Genomic DNA, 21578 nt, shown 5'->3' with positions numbered 1-21578 from the left:
TCGGTAGAGAGCTGCATAGGCAAATGTTGTTGATTTAAAAGCAGTTTTGTCAACTTACAATGGCTGAAGGAGGAGAAGAAATGTATTTAGTTGGAGATTTACTGTGAAAGCCATTTTCAAGATGGGCCTTTCAAGAAAAGATGGACAGGTCGGACAGTTATTTTTTGGCTAACGGTATTCTCTCGTGGACTTCTGGTAAATCACACCACACTTTTTTCAGCCTGGATTGATTCAGGCGTAGCACTACTGAAGGCCTAGCGATAAAATCCATGGCTCGCCACTGCATATGATAGATAGGGGATAGCGTCCCTCGAGCACTGGAGAGAGATGTTGGCCTGTACAATCCTAGCTATTGGGACACTGGACATGTCTGACTACATGTCAGAAGATTGTACGTTTGACTCTTGGAGAGCTAATATTAATGGGGAAAAAAATCAACGTGGTAGTGAAGCCGTTGTGGCTCCAGCTACCCCCGGTTGAAATACGGCATGTATCAAGAATTAATAACAATAATAATAATATACACATAATAATACATTGAATTTCTAAGCACCTTTAAAAACTCTCAAGGTCACTTTACAGTCACAAGATCAGTTTTTCTGTGGGTGAGCAGCGGCAACCACATGCGCCAGCATTCACTCAACCCGGAATAACTCAAATAGATAGAAAGTTAGCTAGCTACTAAAAGATAACTAATAAATAGCTAGCTAGATAGATAGATAGCTTATAGATAACTACTAGATAGCTATATAGCTTATAGATCGAAAATATATAGCTAGCTGGGTAGCCAGCTACGTTCTCTGCTTGGTACATTGCCCGGGGTGATTGAAACTTGTCCCTGTATGTGCTTGCGTGTCTTGGTTCACCTCCTGTTCCTCTTGCAGCGCCAAAAGGAATTGGATCTGATCCTGTGACGGCACATTGACCCAGATGACTCAATTGCTGCAGGCGATACATCTTCTTGTTCATATTTTCCCAGCATGCATCAAAAGCATAATGAAGTCAAACAGGTTGAGTCCTACCATCGCCATTTGTCACTAATTACAGCTCAGTCCTTTTGTAATTAGTCCTTGTGTAATTATCTTCTCGTGAACAGGTGGTAACTGAGAGAGGCAATTTATGAAGCCGGTGTCATTGAAAAGGTATTCAACTGCGAAGAGATTTTCTTCTCCAAATAGTTTGATGAGCTGGAAGGTTTATTAGTTCCACTTGCCCCATGGAAGGACATCCATCACACTCGCTGCATGCCAAAGTATTTGATATTTAATCACCCTTGACGTTATGCGTGCATATTGTCATTAGAATCATTTAATCAATGAGATGTATAATAATATGGAGAGAATAATCATCTTTAAATACTCTATAAGCACAGTCAAGTAAGAAACAAAAATAAATATGTCAGTAATAACATGCAATAACATGAATTATAATAATTATTATTTTTCTTGTTTTATTCTTATTATAATAATCATTAACATCATCAAAATACAATGGTGGGTCATGCATGACAACCCTAGGCCTTCATTATTGGTGTGATTTACTATTTTGGTATTTTAGTATTTTAGTATAGCTAGCGATTCGCTAGCTATTAGCTATCTATTCGCTAGCTAGCTAGCTTGCTATCTATTTGGGTTACTTCCAGGTTGATGCTGGCGCGTGTGGCTGCCGCTGCTCACCCACAGAAAAAAAAACGATCCTGTGCCTGGAAAGTGACCTTGAGAGTTTTGAAAGGCGCTTATGAATGAAATGTATTATTATTATTATTACTACACGTCCACTAGAGGATGTCGTTAGCCATGAAATAACTTGTGATTTGAAGAAATTTTTACTATGAACGTGTGGATTCATGATAACCTCATAAAATTGCAAAATTATTTGCTATTTTGCTAGCTTCGGAGCTGTCCAATCTTTCTTAATGATATCCATCTATTCTTTAAAAGTCCGTCTTGAAAATGGCTTTTACAGTATATCTACAACCAAATCAATTTCTTCTCCTCCTTCATACATTGTGGGTTGACAAAAATGCTATTAAATCAACACAAAAATGTATTTATTTATGCAGCTTGATACAGATACAGTGTGCTAGCCCTGGCCAGTATGCTCTTCCCTTATGACTACCGGCTAGTAATACTATGATTGGCTACTGATGAGTCAATTATGTGACTAGCCAAACATAGTAAAAATTCTAACGTTTCCAGCGTCCGCAAACAGTCCTTGGATTGCTAACTCAAAATCTGATTGGTTAAAGCAATAGTTTCATCAACATTGATTTTTATCCCCCAATGCCTACAGAACTTATTGTGAAGGAGTCCAGGTAGATTTCTGACCATGGTGACAAATGACGGCTGAAATGTGATTGGTTAAATGCTTAAATACAAAAACACACATCTTGAAGCGGCACAACAGGGGGAAACAAAGGAAAGGAAGCTGAAAGACAATTTGGAGTATTTGTGGACAAAATATAATTCAGATTAGTCTGTGATTCAGATATTCATTCAGATATTGACGGTCCACCCCCATTAAAATTTTGGTTTGGGTTATTTGAGACTCGGTTAACATGACTTAAAATGGCCGCCTCGATTCAAAATGGCAGACGTCCTGAATATTTTACATTGTGGTTATAGACACTTTTTGGTTGGGCGATCATTATTGACATTCCGGGAAAATAAATGTACCAATATTGTTGTTTTCCAAGGTGAAGGATCCATGGATATTTTTTTAAACGTACGTATTGATGTCATTGTAAAGTCGAAATTGTTCCATTAGATTTCATTAGTTGGTCAGACCCTCATAAACCTAAAGCGGTCCGAAAACGGATTAATGCACTTGAGCACCAACCGTGGTTGCATTTTGATCTCTACGCCAGTAGGTGGCAGTGCAACGCAATTGACTTGAATGGCAGCTCCCAGTATTCACTCATTCATTTTGAGTTACCGTGTTCATACGTGTATCATTCGTATCATCTTTTTTAAAACGAAATGAAAATAAACGGAATAAAAATGAAACCTAAATAATCCCCCGAACAAAAATATACATAAAAATAACATAACAGGAAGCTAACGTTGTTTCAACACAAAACAATCCGTGTGTGTTTCTTCAAAACAGTCTGACGTTATATAAATTAAGATTAATTTTATTTTAAGATGTATTGTAGTTGTTTTACGTTACTTGATGCGAGCAGGAAAAAATGACATAAAGAAATTAAAATAAATAAATGAATTTACAATCAATTTCCACCAAAATTTATGTGGACATCACTACTTATGCCCACGTCAACCACCGCAAATATTGTTTGCATGTTAAACATCCTTCCTTGGATTGTCAGCAAATTCTCTCTCTGTCTAACTTTCTAAAGAAAATACATTTTAACATGTCACTTGATGACCATATGCAAAGTGTGCAGGGGGGTCCTCAGCATGGAAATTATTTATGGTTTCTGCTGCTGTGTAAAAGTTTAATAGCAGCGTGGAAAGTATCTTTCCATGAAAATGTGTGCGTAATGGGCTTTCTTTCTCCTCTTTTCCCATCTCCCACCTATAGGAACAAGATGGAGGGGTTGGGGGGGGACTCGGCCACATGGATCCACTACGCCACTATATATAGATCATGTTACATATTGACTTCAATATTTCACAAGCCCCGACACTCACTTGACCATTAATCATTCATTCATCACACGTTCATTTAATTTTCTCCAGATGTTAAGGCGCTTTGCTAATTGTGATGAAAACCACAGAACAGGAAATGGAATTGTTAAAATTTGCCCCAACTGTATTAAATATAAAATAATAATGGCTTCTTGCCACCGCTTCTGCTGTCAATGAACATTTTCTTTCCACATGACTTTTGTTACAACGACTTTATTTCAAAGTGTAAACTATCATTGAATTGGGCGCTTGGAGCTCAAATAAGCAGTAATTATATTCAATAATCATTGAGCCTTGTTGACAGTGCTCTCCATTCTCACAGAGTTTATTATTATTACGCCTTCAGACGTCTACCGTTGATGATTACATAAGACGCTCGCCTCCACAGCTTCGGCAACATGGAGAAGGATTGACGGGGGGAGGAGAGGGGGGCAATATATGTGAGCACATAAGGACAAGCCCCTCCATGTGAGTACTTGTTGCTAGGCGAAATTCACCAAGCACAAACGCATTAAGAAAAGCTCAAAGCTAAATTAGCCAAACTTGTGACATCAGTAACCCGTTAGAATACAACATTAGCATGGACGAAAATGGTTGTCACTTTTATGCTAAGCGGGCGTTGCGGCATCTGCTGAATGTAACTCACAATAAAGCATAAATGTGACTTTAAAAAGAACAAAATGAAGTTTAGTTACTCAGCTTTTTTTATTTTTTAAGGCAACTTAACAGCAGTCTCAATCTTAAAGGACAACCGACACCTCTAGACAAGTGGCGTTCATAATTTGTAAAATCACTTCAAATGACTTCTACTGAGCGTATTTTACAAAGATTCCACCACATATAGCTATATTTTACATTTTAAGACTCACACTGATATTCAGGAAGACTACTATTTGATACTAGTTGACCAAATTTCCAGCAAACAAATCAGCCCATTTCCAACAGAGCTTGTGCGCCATCTTGTGCATTTTCTGGGAGCTACATTGGAGTCCAGACGCCTCAAAATGATACGGAAGAACTATTTGAATCATATTCATAACTGGATGACTAACAAGAAAGCATCTTCTCTGAATCTGAAGCCATTGTTTGTATTCGAGAGCAAGGCAAGACGTCCTGGCGTGACGTCACAAACTGGCTGTCTGAAAATGCCCAATTCGCAGCTCAATTTTTTTGCAGATTTTGGACACTTTAAAGGACAACCGACGTCACTGTTTTGTTTTTTAACTGACACCAGAAAAACGTTTTATAGCATCTTTATAAAATACTCAAAACACGCAGTATGATATTTTTAGTCAAATGCAAAATACCAATAAAAATGACTTAACGTGTCCAAAATCTGCAAAAAATTGAGCTGCGAATTGGGCATTTTCAGAAAGTCCCGCCCCCAGTTCGTGACATCACACCAAGACGTCTTGCATTGCTGGAGAATCAAAACAATGGCTTCACATTCGGATAATATGCTTTCTTGTTACACATACAGTTATGAATATGATTCAAATAGTTCTGAAGAGGAAAGCATGCATGTTTGCAATCGATTAAAGAATTTACTCCGTGTCATTTTGAGGCAAACGGGCGGGGGGGGAATGTCGCACCCAAAAAGAGGCAATAAAATGGCCACCGAGCTGTGAGGAATGTATCAGCCCGTTTCCACAGGCTGATACATTCCTTCCATGGAGCTTGACTCCCTCTGCTGGCGGCTTTTGGATGTAACACAAGGATTAAAAAAAAACAGTACGGCAAAATACATTGACATGATGGAAAGACGCTACAATGCGTCTTTTTTACGGTCAGGAGGCGGTCCTTTTCTGACGTCACGTGAGGACTCGTCACCAACTCAAAAACAAGACTTCCTGAATGTTCAGAGCGAGTCTTAAAATGTAAAATATAGCTATATGTGGTGGAATCGTATTAAAATAGGCCCAGTAGAAGTCATTTGAAGCCATTTTACAAATTATGGACACAACTTGTCCGGAGACGTCGGTTGTCCTTGAAGTCATTTTTAATGGTGTTTTGCATTTGAATAAAAATATCATACTGCGTGTTTTGGCTATTTTAGATGCTATAAAACGTTTTTCTGGTCTCAGTTAAAAAATAAAAAAAGTGACGTCGGTTGTCCTTTAATACTAACACAGCTTGTCTCGTGTGTGAGATAGTGATGTAATATTTCATTCTAAAAGACTGCATGACTTGCCTTGAGAACCAGTACGTTGTTATGTAACATTCCCAAAATAAGACAGCCATATCTGAGGGAGGCCCGGGAGTGACTAAAAATAGACAACTAGGCACGAAAAATAAAGAACGGAGTTATATTTAGCCGATGAGACACCCCCTCCGCTTCTATTAATAGCAGGAGATGTTGCTTTCGATCTTGAGTGTGCCTTGTACTTATCGGGACATTTCCAAGTCCAAGGACACATGGCGCCCTCTGAGGTCTGCCTCTCATCAAATCGGCGCCCATTAGTGCTTATTGGCGACCAATCATGCATGCATGCATATTTGGTGCTCGTGGGAAATAAAAAGATGGAGCAATGTGAAATTGGTGCTGAGCTTGTTCAGATGGGCTTTATTGCTTTGGAGGCTCCCAAAGAGGCGCTATCGCAGCGAGTGGAGAGAAAGACGCAATGCGTGATTCCCACAGCCTCAAAAGTCAGAGACGGGGGGGTTAAAGTGGAAATAATTTGGGTTGTTGCGAGATGTCAGGTAACCGGAAAGTATTCCAGCTAAATGAGTTATATTAAGATAGACCTGGTTTTGTTTGCTATTTTGGACCTTTCTGTTCTGATGACTTTTTTGTTTGAGATTTTGTTCCTGTCGACTTTATTTAATATAATTTGGCAAATACACCCTGATCCTCCATCCGGCCTGCTTTTTGGGGTCTACCACCACCACCAGAGCGATGCAAATCATGACAACCTCACCACGTTCATAATACTCAGTTTGGAGATCAAGAGAAAATGCATGAACTCTGTTAATAATCGATGAAAAGGAAACCGTCATCCGCCGTCATCTGTACTTCTTTGAAGGTGTCGGACATTTCGCTTCTTATCCAAGAGGCTTCGTCAGCAAACTAACATTTTGCTGGTAGCTCTGACCATATATATATATATATATATATATATATATATATATGGATTATATTATATATATATATATATTATATATATATAGTGGATTGGATTGGATATGCCTTTATTAGTCTCACAGTGAGAAATTTACATTTCACAGCAGCAAAGTGATATATGTGATATATATATATATATATATATATATATATATATATATATATATATATATATATATATATATATATATATATATATATATATCCCTACTGGTGGCAGTGCCAGACCTCTGCTACACTGATTATGGTCTACGACTGGCCTGATTGCCCCATTTGCTCTGGTATCACCTCATCAGCATAACTAAGCCTATGAGGTAACGGTCTCAGAAGTGTGTTGTAAGTACGATCCAAATTAAAGCCTCACACCACCATGGCGATTTAGTGAAGGGTTTTCCTGTTTTATGAAAAGCTAGCAACAACTCGTTTGACGACAACAAAGTTAAAATCTTACCGAAAGTAAATAAGGTGGTTTGAAAGTGGAGTAAAAAAAGCGACTTTCATCAAAGTGTCAGTGTCGGGTCATTGTTTGTTTCACCCTGTCAGGTTTGTTTCAACTTGTCATGTTTTATAATAATAATAATAATAATAATAATAATAATAATAATATATTTCATTGATAAGCGCCTTTCAAAACTCTCAAGGACACCTTACAGTCAGGATATTTTTTTTGCAGGTGAGCAGCGGCTGCCACACGCGCCAGCGTTCACTCAACCCGGAAGTAACATAAAGTAAAAAGAAAAAAATAAATAAACTCATGGTTTTGTTGGCTACTTTGGACCTCTCTGTCTGATGACTTTGTTGTTTGAGATTGTGTTCCTGCTGACTTTATTTAATACAATTTGGCAAATACACCCTACTCCTCCCTCCGGCCTGCTTTTTTTATTGGGTCTACCACCACTCACCACCATGCTAACTGTGATGACTTTACTGTAAACTCAAGAAACACCTTCAGAAATGCCATAAAAACATATAACAAAGGCGAATTAAGGAAAGCTGATGGAAAATGTATGTTAAAAAAAAAATCGACTTCCAATGCTAAATTGCTGAAATATCACCTTTCGCTTTGTAAAGTCATTTATAATCTCTCATTATATATATAATGTGGACCTCTTATTCTATTTTGCTCCTTTTCTACTGTAGTCAATGAAACCGTGATACAAAGTGCATTTCCTTAAAAACATTAACCTGCCACGTGTTTCCTTTGTGGCGAGTGCCAATTAAAGCTTCTATACTTAGCTACCAGTAGGAGGCGAGTATTATAAGAAAATAATAAGGGTTGAACAAGGGAGTTAAAAATCATATGCTGCTAACCACTAGGCGGAAGCTCATTAAATGTTGGGACAGGATTTTAAAAATACATTTTCTAAAAAGTTGTAATTAGCACCCTGTCACTTGTTAGCAAAGTCGCCCGCGTATGCGGTGTGCGGAATGAGCTGCGCGTTAAGCATTCAGCTACTGTTTATTTTTAATGAATTTAGTGGCAGGAGGAAAAAAAAAATCAGAACCCCCCCCCCCCCAAAAAAAAAAAAAAATATTTCTCCACCAAAGTCTCATTTCTCATTTGTTTATGTTTGTCCATCTGCTTAACTCATTCATTACCAGACGTGCAAAAATGTGTTCACTCCAGTGCCAGGGTTATTGTCATTGTCACTTGAATTGAAGGACCCACAGAATATTGAGTTGTAGGACTACATAAACATTCAATGCAGCATCATACACCTTAGACGTTCATCTTTCATAAAAGAAAAAGAAGTCATTTCTAAATTATGTGGGATTTTTTTGGGTGTTCCCGATGTGATCAAATACAGTGATACCTTGGCTTATGAACTTAATCGGTTCCCAGACAGTGTGTGTAAGGCGAAAAGTGTGTATCCCAAAAAATAATTTCCCATAGGAAACCATTATCATGAGAGTAATCTGTTCCCAGGTCCCCATGAAACCGAGGTATCACTGTATATATCAATATGTATGTATTGCATCGTATTTTGCCTCCCTCATTTCAAGCTCATTTAACTCCAGACCCATATAATTTAGGAATTAACTCTTTTTTTCTGTTCTTTTTTCTGTTTAAGGTTTTTAACGCTGAATTGAATGTTTATAAAGTTCTAAATGACAAAAATCCTGACACTGGAGTGGACACATTTTTACACGTTTGGCAGTGAATGAGTTAACTGATATCCAGTCACAATTAAATCAACAAAAAAAAAAACATGCCAAAGAAGGAATATATACAAGTTTTCGTTTAAATAGTAAGATTTATTGAAAGATTCTGAGAGAAATAATCCTTTTCAACCCATTTCATCGTAGATTCCATATACAAGAGGAGTAAAACCAGTGCTGGTTTGTGACGTGGCAAACGGATGACACATTTTTCGCATCTTCGGTGTTTTTGTGCTTACACAAACGTCATGCAAATGCCATCGACAGCCAGATAAGAAGTAAAGGCTTGCTTTCTTGGAGTTAAGGAAGACTGGCTGCCTCATTCTGCAGCGGGATCTGTGCTTTGTTTTTGTTTTCTAATTATTTTTTTTTTCCATGGGATTAGGCCACCAGTTTGAATATCTATAAAAGTCTAGTTTCCATCAAGCGGTATAGTTCAGTTTTGTAGCTATTGCATTTCAAAATGTCTCAAAATATTTCAGCTATCACATTTAGGAAAAAAAGTGTTGCGGGGTAAAAAAAAAATCACACAATATTTTGGTTGAAATAAATAAATACACGAACAAATACATACATACATACGTACGTACGTACGTACATACATGCGTACATGCATACATGCATACATACATACATACATACATACATACATACATACATGCACACATACATACACACATACATACATACATACATACATACGTACGTACATAAGTACGTACATACACAAATACATACATACATACATACATGCGTACGTGCGTACGTGCGTGCGTGCATACGTACGTACGTATATACATACATACATACATACATACATACATACATACATACATACATACATACATACATACGTGCGTACGAGAACACCAAACCACATGGCAGAACAGCGCCACCGTGGCTGCCGGACTACTTTTCCACACCCACTTTCTTTGAGTGTACTCAGTGCAGACGTGGTTTGTTATGGAGTGGATACTTTTGCTTTCTTGGGACCGAAAAAGACCACACCCGTAACAGTCTCGGGCAATAGAAGAGGTTGAAAAACTTCTGTTGATGTGGATTAACGAAAAGCAGCTTGCAGGGGACAATGTGAGTGAGGGTATTATCACCGAGAAAGCATGGCAACTTCACTCGGATATCATCAAGAGGCAACTACATCAATGACCATCACAAAGGTAAATAAAGCGACTTTATTGTATAGTAAAGTTTATTTCTTTAATTACAATACAATAGCACATTTATTATACATAAAATAAGGTATATTTTGTGTAGTTTTCAGGCTTATTTGGTAGAAAATTATGTTTGATGGGGACCTTGAAACGGATTATTCTCACTTTTAATGGTTTCTTATGTGAAATTAAAGTTTGGAAGACACACTTTTCGCCTTACATACACTTTCTGGGAACCAATTAAGTTCATACGCTGAGGTATCACTGTATAGGACCTTTTTTTTGCCTATTTGTATGAAAAAATGTCATCCAGAGTGGAAATCAAGTTGTTTCCAGGCAATTTTTGGTCAACCTTTCCATAATTACTATTCAATTCTTCGGTTCTTCAAAATGCACCAAAACTTTTTTTTGTGGGGACTTTAAGATTTGAGGGATCATTCTATTCAAAGTAACTTTACAAAGACAGTTATGAAATTGTTCTTCTGTGATTGCAAAATAACAATTGATTGTTGTTTTTCGCAGATGTTTTAACGTCCAACGATTATTTGTTTGTTTGTTTTGAACTGAACTATGCTGCTTGCTGGAAACGAGACATACAATTTGAAAGAGTCTGACAGAGGAATGATTTTTGTTGATGAAAAACGGTACAAAAGTTTTTCTCTTGAGGAAAAGTTGTACGATTGCTGTACGATTTCTAAGGCAAAAACAGTACACATTTCAAGAATGCTCTTATATTGAAAATCCACTTGTTAGAAAAGAACGTAAACATGCAAACTCAATGCATGCTCGGATTAAGAGAGGATATTCAGCCGAAGCATTCCGTAGAATAAATGCGTTCATATGAGAAGAGACATTTAAAAACCGAGCAGGAGGTCACATGGCCGAGCGGTGGGCGTAGGCGGTAACCGTGTTTTTTTTTTTCGTTTTTTTTTTTTTCGTTGTCGTCCGTCAATACTCTCCATTGTTACTCCTACACGGCCTCAGAGGAACAGTGATTTCACACTTGCCGGCGTCATGCAATCGAATTGCTGGAAGATATCCAAAGAGCACCCTCTGACTCCCCCCACCATTATGCAAGCACTTTCATATTGTCATTCATATTGTCCAATAATTACTATATATATATATATATATATATATATATATATATATATATATATATATATATATATATATATATATACAGTGAGACCTCAACTTACGAACTTAATTGGTTCCCAGACAGAGTGTGTAAGGCGAAAAGTGTGTATCTCAAAAAAAGATTTCCCATAGGAAACCATTAAAATGGGAATAATCCGTTCCCGGGTTTCCATAAAATATACTTTTCAACTAAATAAGCCTTAAAACTACACACAACATACCTTATTCTATGTATAATAAATGTGCTATTGTATTTTAATGAAAGAAATACACTGCATTGTATCATAAAGTCACTTTATTTACATTTGTGATGGTGATTTATGGCTTGATGGAATGGCGTTGGAGGTCGAAGGTCAAAGGGAATTGCTGTTTGGAAAGAGAGGTGCAGTACATGGCGACTGTAATTAAAGAAATAAACTGTGCTTTAAAATAACGTTTTATTTATCTTTTTGATGGTCGTTGATGGCTTATGGAAGGAGAGTCACCTTCCATAAGGACTGTTGGTAACTTAACCTCTGGTGCTGTTCGGTCGTGTCCTTCTGCCGAATATCACTCCGCCAGCCGTGGTGGGTGTGTATTATGAAAATAGTGCTTATTATAAGGTTTAATTTTCATAAATTTGACGTTTGTAAGACGAAAAGTTTGTAAGTTGAGGTCTCACTGTACATACATCTATATATATATATATATATAATAAAGTAAAACAACAACAAAAAAATGCTCAAGACAAACATTGGGTTTGCTTTGGGTTTGAGAAAAAAACAAAGCGACCCTTAACCAACCCAATTTGCTTATAATGGAAACTAAAAAGTCTACAATGAGAGACCATAAACTCCAAAGTCAATGGAGAATATATGATTGAAATGAATCAATCATAAAAATCATCCAAAATATAAATGATAGAAGCCATTCCAAAAACGCACTCTATCTCCATGCAAAACAACAAACATGACCTGAACATATTGAAGGAACTAAGAGGTCCTACCTAGACCAATTGAACAGACCCCCCGCAGCCCCATCAACAACACACCTGATTGAAACCATCATCTCATCAGCAAGCTCCAAGAAGCCTGATAATAATCCCGAATAATTACAACAATCCCTCATCAGGTCATTACGGATGTATCTCTGAGTCCCATCGTTAGCGTCCATCTTTGTGAAATCTTGCTTTTTTTTCTTCTTCATATCACCACTTTAAAAAAAACGTCAAACGGGGCAATTAATAGCAAGCGACATAAAAGCACTGTTCCTCTGAGAACGTGATCAAAAAAAAAAAGTCAGCCCGGTTACACAAGCGCCATGCATGTTTCATCCATGCGCCAGATGCACATCGGCGAGATGTTAGATGGGAGGGAGAGTGGGCGACATTGAAGTTGTCGTCATGAATAAATGAAAGGAAAAAGGCCCTTATGCCTTACGATGCATGCTCTGTGAGCTGCACACTATACTGTATATACACTCATTGTATACTGGATTTACGATACAACCATTGGACACAGTATTAGGAATACAATCGAACAAAATCCAATGCGGCCAAAAAAACAGAAAAAAAAAAAAACAACGTCTGTGTAAGCTCTCAGTCGTACAGGAGTGGTCCATCGATGAAAAGGTTTCTTCAGGCGTCATCTGTACTTCTTTGAATATGTCGGACGCTTCGCTTCTTATCCAAGAGGCTTCGTAAGCGAACTAAAATCTTTTGCTGGTAGTTTTGACCCTATATATATCCTTACTGTCCAGACATGGCGGTGCCAGACTCTGCTATGATTGGTCCCTGATTGGGGTGAGCAGAGGACTACGCCCTGCGGCTACGCTGAGTACTTCTATTGTCCTGCCTGACTATGCGTTTAAAACTGGCCTGATTGCCCCATTTGATCTGGTATCACCTCATCAGCATAACTAAGCCTATGTTTTCTAAGAAGTCGGTTGTAAGAACGATCCAAATTGAACCTCACCCCACCCTGGCGATTTAGTGAAGGGTTTTGCTGTTTTATGAAAATAGCTTCTTTTACTCTCCTTTCAAACCATCTATTTTCTTTCGCTAAGATTTTAACCTCATTGTCGTCAAATGAGTGGTTGCTAGCTTTTAATTGCATATGTACGGCCGATTGAGGCCCACTAGTATGATCCCTGTGATCATACTGTGTCTTTTTTTGAGAATTTGTTTTGTCTCTCCAATGTATTGCTTTTTACAATTCTAATTTTTACAATGTATTGAGTAAAGTACATTACTTTACTACATCCAAAAGATAGGCTGCCAAATTAAACACTCTGCTCCCCCCAACCTGAAAGCAGGGACCAATCATAGCAGAGTCCGGCGCCGTCACATCTGGACAATATATATATACAGTAAAGTCTCGTTATATCGATATCGGATATATCGATAGTCCCGGTTATATCGATACTATTTCTATGCACGCACGGAGAAAATTACATGCAAACAGGGTCGGATATATCGATAGTCCCGGTTATATCGATATTTTTTCGGACTCCCTTGGATATCGATATAACGAGACTTTACTGTATATATATATATATATATATATATATATATATATATATATATATATATATATATATATATATATATATATATATATATATATATATATATATATATATGGCCAAAACTACCAGCAAAAGATTTTAGTTCGCTGACGAAGCTTTTCGGATGAGGAGCGAAATGTCCGACACCTTCAAAGAAGTACAGATGAGGGCTGAAGAAACCTTCTCATCAAAAAAAAAAACAACAAAACTAAATCACCTAAAATATCTGGTGACACGTCATTTGTATCAAGAAAACGTTAATGCCACGGTGGCAATGAGACAAGACACCATTTTGGTGACAGAAGTGGAATTCAGAATGAAAAGGTAACCAAAAACCTTTGTTCCTAAAATGTGAATTAAATTCTAACAACTATTTTGAAAGTTTGACCAAGAAAAAAATAAATACATAAAAGATTTTTAAAAAGTTTGCTTTTTGATCTTATTATACCTAATAAAGTATCCGGTATGTTGACTTTTCATTCACAAGATATTTCCTGTCTGCTTCTCTGCTATCAGCTGTTGATGCTACATTTTACTGGCAGGTGTGGGGAAGGCGCAAAAATAAATAAATAAAACATGTCAAAAATATATAAAAAAAACGACCACTAAAAAGTACAAAAAAAATCTGTCAGATCATCTTTTCGTTGCCAACATGACACCAAGCAATTACACAAAACAAGTGGTGTCGGGAAGGGGATGGGGGGGGGGTTGCTACAGAGTGTCCGTGTTCACAATATATATAGTTATAAAAAAATACAGGCCTGTCGTTCATCATTTAAATATGAATAACTTAACATAGAAAACATAGATAAGGCCTGTTAGTCATAATTTAAATATGATTACAGGCCTCGGTACAAAATATTGATACATCAAGAAGCAGCATTACATATAATCATAACATGAGTCCATACACCAAAAAAGGCAGATATTTGTACAGTGTATAAATATATACTGTAATTATATGTATAAGAAAATGTTTTACAATTGTGTTTTGGAGGTGTATTTTTGAGGCCTGACTTGAGAAAATGTTGTAAACCTTAACAAGTGTTTAGATTTTTTTTGTCATACAGTGATACCTTGGCTTACAAATTTAATTGGTTCCCAGACAGAGTGTGTAAGGCGAAAAGTGTGTATCCCAAAAATTAATTTCCCATAGGAAACCATTGAAATGAGAATAATCCGTTCCCAGGTCCCCATAAAACATAATTTGTTTAATTTTCTAAGCCTTAAAACTACACAAATTATACCTTATTTTATGTATAATAAATGTGCTATGGTGTTATAATTAAATAAATAAACTGTACCGTATAATAAAGTCGTTTTATTTACCTTTGTGATGGTTGTTGATGGATTAATGGAATGGAGTGGCCGCTTTCCTCAGCATTAAACACTTGATGATGAATGTAGCCTTATTCTTTCATTATCTTGAGGAATGATCCCTTGGAGGTGCTTTCTCTGCGATAATTTTATCTAGTTCCTCATCAATTGTGTTCTGTTTAGCTCCGTTGGTAGCTTTTTGCATCAAGTGTACAGATGGCTTGTGCGGGTTGTTTGTGGAGCTTGATAGATGGGATATTTTAACCTTGCAGTCTACTCTCTGCCTTTGAACTATCAAAGTTGAAACTCTCTCTCTGTCGTCTGCCTGTCTCTTTAATGTTTAAACCACCCCTCTCACTGCTGCGTTCTTGACCAATTACGTGGCTTTAATCGAAGACTGGGGGCGGGGAATGGAGGACAAAAACAGTCGGCTGCCATTTTGTTGTTAGAAGAACGGGCTCGTTCGCGAACGACACATCGCTCATTGTGGCAACTCCGTGTGTATCCTGAAAAATAGTTCGTCTGCCAAGGTAAATTTTTCATAAATGTAACGTTCGTAAACTGACAAGTTCGTAAGCCAATGGGTTGGTAAACCGAGGTATCACTGTATAGGGAATAAGGAAGTGTGACTTCACATTAAAACAAAAAAAAATGAAACAGGGAAAAAAGGGGGTGACTCAAAGTGTCAGTGCAATTTAGGAAGGGATTTTTTTTTCCTGAACTTCAAAAAGGTGCAGCAGAAATAATGTCCCCTCTGCCCCCCTAACATGCTTTGATCTTGAAAGCGTCCCTGAAAAATTGGTAGCCCCAAAAGCCAAAAAAAGGCAAATTACGAAATTTGTGAAATAATTCCTCTATGAATCACAGTATTATTATTATTATTATTATTATTATTATTATTATTATTATTATTATTAACTCATTCACTGCCATTCACAAATTTATTCGGGAATTAAAAATATGACGTAGAGCGCCATTCCAGTATTAGTTCGTTTTTGTTTTTTCTTGCTTGGATGCTGATAAAGCACTGGCCAGACCTCTGGCAATGTTTTTCCCTTCCACAAGGGGGCAGCATTTCATTTTTTTTTCCATGTTAGCACTTTGTTAAGACGCTATATAAACCAATATGTATGTATTGCATTGTATTTTGGACATCCACCCCCATTTCAAGCTCATATAACTCCAGACCCATTTAACTTAGGAATTAGTGACCTTGAGAGTTTTGAAAGGCGCTTATAAATGAAATGGATTATTATTATTATTATTATTATTATTATTAACTTTTTTTCTGATGAAAGAAGCGAGAAGAAGATTTCTTACGCTGCATTGAATGATTATATAGTCCTAAAAATCAATATTCTGTGGCTCCTGGGATTTGAGTGAAAAATGACAAAAACCCTGGCATTGGAGTGGACACATTTTTGCGAATAATAATAATAATAATAATAATAATAATAATAATACATTTCATTTATAAGCACCTTTCAAAACCCTCAAGGTCACTTTACAGTCACAGTTAGAGTTTTTCAGTGGGTGACCAGCGGCAGACAGACGCGCCTGCGTTCACTCAAAGCGGAACTCAAATAGATAGAAAGCTAACTAGCTAGCTAATAGCTAGCTAGCTAGCCAGTTAGATAGCTAACAGCTAGCTCGAACAGTTAGATAGCAAATAGATAGCTAGTTAGATAGCCAGCTAGATAGCTAATTGATAGCTAGATAGATAGCTAGCGAGCCAGCTAGAATACGCTTGGGATCATGTAAGAATTCAAAAGCAGGCTAAAATGTTAGCATTTTAGCCTGTGGAAATGTACAACATTAAAATAAAAAATAAAAAAAGACAGGCTAGCATGCTTTGGCCACACACTGAGAGGTAGGAGGACAAAAAAAAATATGTAAACCAAAAATGGGATGACACGCTCCAGTCCGGTTTTTGAAGTGAAGGTGTGTAGATTACTGCTTCGCTACGTTGCCCAAAAAAAAACGTTGTGGAAGAACGCCGCCCAAAAAGTTGTTCAAGCCGGTGGGGGGGGCGGTTGAAAGGCCCTGAGTGCAGGACGACAGTGCATGCTTCTCTTTAACTAGCACATGCTCCATTTAATAACATCGTAAATATGAAAAAAAAAAAAATCACACGTGCCGATACCGCCTCCTCACTTTTTGATTGGTAGTTTCATCCCTTTCCAGGCGTCAACTTGTAAACATTTTGATATGGAGAGACACAATTTGGTGACACAAGTGGGATGCTAAATAATAGTCCGTTCGGAGTTCACACCACCCCGGAAAACGGCTATCATAACCCATTGTCCCTTTGTGCAGCATCCACCCGCATGGCGTTCCGACAACAGTGATCGGCCACTGTCTCAAAAGCTTCCAAAGAAGACTTGGAAGAAGAAGAAGAAGAAGAAGAAGTCGAGTCCTCAGAAGCTTAGATCCGACTTACCCGTCTGGTGAGTAGTGGGTGAAGAGCTGGCGGGGGGCACGGCGTGTAAGGGGGAGGTAGCGGACCGGGTTTGATACCCCGTGTCCTCATGTAAGACAGGAACTGGTCGGGGATTTCCGCCAGGACTTCCTTGGCAAGCCGAGCCATGCTAAGGATGTGATTGCCCCTGCGGTCGATGTAGTCCCGGAATGGAACAAACTTAAAGATAAGGAGAAGAAACGCACAGTAAGTATAACGCATACTTGTCAACCTGTACGATTTTTGCACATACAGTGATACCTTGGCTTACGAACTTAATTGGTTCCCAGACAGAGTGTGTAAGGTGAAAAGTGTGTATCCCAAATATTCATTTCCCATAGGAAACCATTAAAATGAGAATAATCCGTTCCCAGGTCCCCATAAAAACATAATTTTCTACCATCAAGCATAATTTTCTCCCAAATAAGCCTTAAAACAACACAAAGTATACCTTATTTTATGTATAATAAATGTTCTATGGTATTATAATTAAAGAAATAAACTGTACCGCATAATAAAGGCGTTTTATTTACCTTTGTGATGGTCGTTGATGGCTTGATGGAATGGAGTGACCGGTTTTATCAGCATTAAACACTTGATGAAGAACATAGCCTTCTTCTTTCAACATCTGATCCCTTGTAGGTGCTTTCTCTGCGATAATTTTATCTAGTTCCTCATCAATTGTATTCTGTTTAGCTGGGTTGATAGCGTTTTGCATTAAGTGTACAGATGGCTTGTGCGGGTTATTTGTGGAGCCCGATTGATGGGATATTTTAACCTTGCAGTCTACACTCTGCTTTTTTATCAAAGTTGAAACTAGTCCAAATTTCAATATTTTCTATCCATTTTCTCACTCTCTCTCTGTCGTCTGCCTGTCTCTTTAAAGATTACCCCCCCCCCCCCCCCGCCCCCCCGCTACTCACTGCTGCGTTCTTGACCAATCACGTGGCTTTAACCAAAGACTGGGGGCGGGGAATAGAGGACAATAACGAAGAGGAAAAAAAACAAAACCCAAACAAATTTGGCACTCTGCGTCATATTTTCAATTCCCGAATAGATTTGTGAATGGGTTGCGATTTTCTGCATCGTTATAACCAAGATCGTGGAATTTGTCATACCTGAACAATGTCCCGTTCAGCAAAACGTCCCTGGGAGGAGATCCTCTCCTCGTCCCCATCCAGTTCGATCATTTCTAAAGTGAGAACAGATCACAAACAAAGGGGTATATATATATATATATATATATATATATATATATATATATGAGAAGGTTTCTTCATCATCTGTACAAATGAAGGTTTCGGACGTTTTGTTTCCTATCCAAGAAGCTTCGTCAGCGAACTAAAGTCTGATGGTATATCGGCCCCATTAATATATATCCCTAATATATATATATATGGCGCCGGACATAGCTATGATATCCCTATATATAGGCCATAGCTACCAGCAAATTTTCATATCGCTGACAAAGCTTCTCGGATGAATATCTCGCCATATATATATATATATATATATATATATATATACCCCTATATATGTATATATATGATATATATATATATATATATATATATATATATATATATATATATAAGGCCAGAGCTACCAGCAAATTTTCAGTTCGCTGACGAAGCTTCTCGGATGAGGAACAAAATGTCTGACATTTGATGGCTGAAGAAGCCTTTTCATCGACTCTCTACTCATACTTATTATTCACCTACTGCCCATATTTTAATTGATTTACAATACAACGCCGAATCCAGTGTCAGAGTCTTCTGCACGATATGAAAAAAGGACATGATATATGAGGTGGGACGCCTAGGAGGTTTCCAAACCGTATTTTTTACGTTAAGGGGAATTAAATGTGTGAATTAGCATAACAGCGATATAAGCACATTTGTATTATAAATATTTTTCTTTCTGTTACAAGACATACAAGTCATAAAATCCTTTTCCGCACATTCAAGCTGCCATCTTTTCAATCCAGTCTCATTACATGTGGCCAATTTTATAAATAATAACTCTGTCCGGTGAGTGTTTTGCTACGATGTTACATTGGGGAAATAAGCATTCGTCCTTTGGCGTGACAAGGGGGAATTTTCCCCTCGGCGGCGGCGTGCCTGGGAAGAGCAACAATTATCAAGAAGAGGGCATGGCGAGAAGCCTTTTGCCATGTGGGAGAGGAGATAGTGGGTATGGAACGGAGGATTAACGCCAACACACACACACACACACACACACACACACGTATAATATCGGCGCCGCTTACCATCAAATTCTGCTGGTCCCACCCCGACGATTATAATTGACATGGGCAGAGAGGCGGCCTGTGAGGGTGAGAGGAGAAAGAAGGCATCAGAGCCAAGTCGAGTGGGGGTTGGTGGGGGGGGGGGGGTCTGGGCACTGTTTGCTATCTTTGGGACCGCAGGCTGTCAGTGAAATAGTGCAGCTAATTACTGGCTGAGTCCATGAGAAAAGGGAAGCACCATTGTTGGGGGTTGGGGGTGTGGTGGTGGTTGAAAATCAATCTGCCTTTTTCTTGTCTGCTCATTTTTCTCATTTTAATGATGGTAGCGAAGCGGGGATGGGAAACCTCCGAGAAAAGTACGAGTGGGGTAGGGCGGTGTAACCTGAAAATGATTTGTGAGTGAGCACGGGCTCCCCACAAAAAAATGCCGTCCTAAAATCACATTTTTATGAGGTTCATAAATATGTTTTTGAATGTTTGAAATTGGGTTTCCGTGGGGCAAATACTTCGTGCCCCTCGTCCCCACCGTGTGGTGTGTGTGTCTGTACGACTAGTCTTGTGAGGACCACTAACATTCTATACCATATGTTGTGAGAACATTTTTGACAAGTGAGGACCTTTTGGCCGGTCCTCACAAGTTTTTCATTCTAAAAGCTTCTGGAGGGTCTATATATGCATTTGTTAAAGTTTCAGAAAGGTCCTCACAAATTCACCCAAAATGATTTTTTTTTTGTGTGTATTTTCATTTCACTTGGATACACACACTTTTACTCACTGTGTGTGTTTGTGTGTGTTTGTGTGTGTTGTTAATGAGAGGAAAAAGTTCATACTACAAAAAGTAAAACGATATTTTAACCAAATTCACTACAGGGGTGAGGACTTTGAATGTACCCCTTCAGAAACTTCACTCCTGCTGTTATTTCAGTTTTCAAGGCCACTTTTTATTTGTTTGTATTTAAAGAAGTTGAAGTGGGAAATGGGGTGACATTTAGTGTTCAAATGTAACACTAGTTCTTCTCTAAACTAATCAGCAACAGCCGGTCCTCACAAGTTTTTCATTCTAAAGGCTTCTAGAGGGTCTAAAAATGCATCTGTTAAAGTTTCAGAAAGGTCCTCACAAATTCACCCAAAATGATGTTTTTGGTGTGTATTTTCATTTCACTTGGATACACACACTTTTTACTCACTGTGTGTGTTTATGTGTGTGTGTGTGTGTGTGTGTATGTGTGTGTGCGTGCGTGGTAAATGAGAGGAAAAAGTTCATAGTTCACTCAACCCAGAAGTAACTGAAATAGATAGAAAGCTAGCTAGCCAGCTAGCTAACAAATAGAGAGCTGATAGCTCGCGAATAGATAGCTATTAGCGAGCAAATAGATAGCTATTAGCGAGTGAATAGATCGCGATTAGCTATCGAATAAATAGCTAATAGCTAGCGAATAGATAGCTATTAGCTAGTGAATAGATCGCGATTAGCTATCGAATAAATAGCTAATAGCTAGCGAATAGATAGATATTAGCTAGCGAATAGATAGCTAATAGCTAGTGAATAGCTAGCAAATAGATAGCTAATAGCTAGGGAATAGATAGCTAATACCTAGCGAATAGATTTGGCTTCTTAATCTTTGCACAAGCGCCGACAGCAGAAAACCGAAAGCGCTTACGTTGACAATGGACTCTTTGGTCTGAGCCATGTCCGTGATGACGCCGTCCGAGATAATGAGCAGGATGAAATACTGAGAGCCGTCCGTTATCGCTGACGCGTACCTGCAACAGC

The 21578-nt window shown here is 38.1% G+C and overlaps 1 protein-coding gene across 2 annotated transcripts in view; it reads right to left on the bottom strand.

Moving 5' to 3' along the window:
• Window positions 1-13909: 13909 nt before the first annotated feature.
• LOC148897586 (copine-8-like) overlaps window positions 13910-21578 on the bottom strand; it is a 60286-nt gene continuing 52617 nt past the window's right edge. The window contains exons 17-20 of one of the 2 annotated variants that reach the window (XM_088996604.1): window positions 21466-21568; window positions 19826-19883; window positions 18675-18748; window positions 13910-17736 (exon numbers count right to left, since the gene is read on the bottom strand). In XM_088996604.1, the coding sequence (XP_088852730.1) occupies window positions 17524-17736; window positions 18675-18748; window positions 19826-19883; window positions 21466-21568 (448 nt within the window). In that variant the 3' untranslated portion in view covers window positions 13910-17523. The remainder of the gene's footprint in view (window positions 17737-18674; window positions 18749-19825; window positions 19884-21465; window positions 21569-21578) is intronic. The other variant, XM_088996605.1, reaches the window with a different exon arrangement.

The sequence above is a fragment of the Hippocampus bargibanti genome, linkage group LG05, assembly GCF_051943395.1.
Source record: "Hippocampus bargibanti isolate YZ-2025 linkage group LG05, ASM5194339v1, whole genome shotgun sequence".
Taxonomy (NCBI): Eukaryota; Metazoa; Chordata; class Actinopteri; order Syngnathiformes; family Syngnathidae; genus Hippocampus; species Hippocampus bargibanti.
The sequence above is the reverse complement of the archived record's forward strand: the minus strand, read 5'-3'. Positions and strand labels throughout refer to the sequence as shown.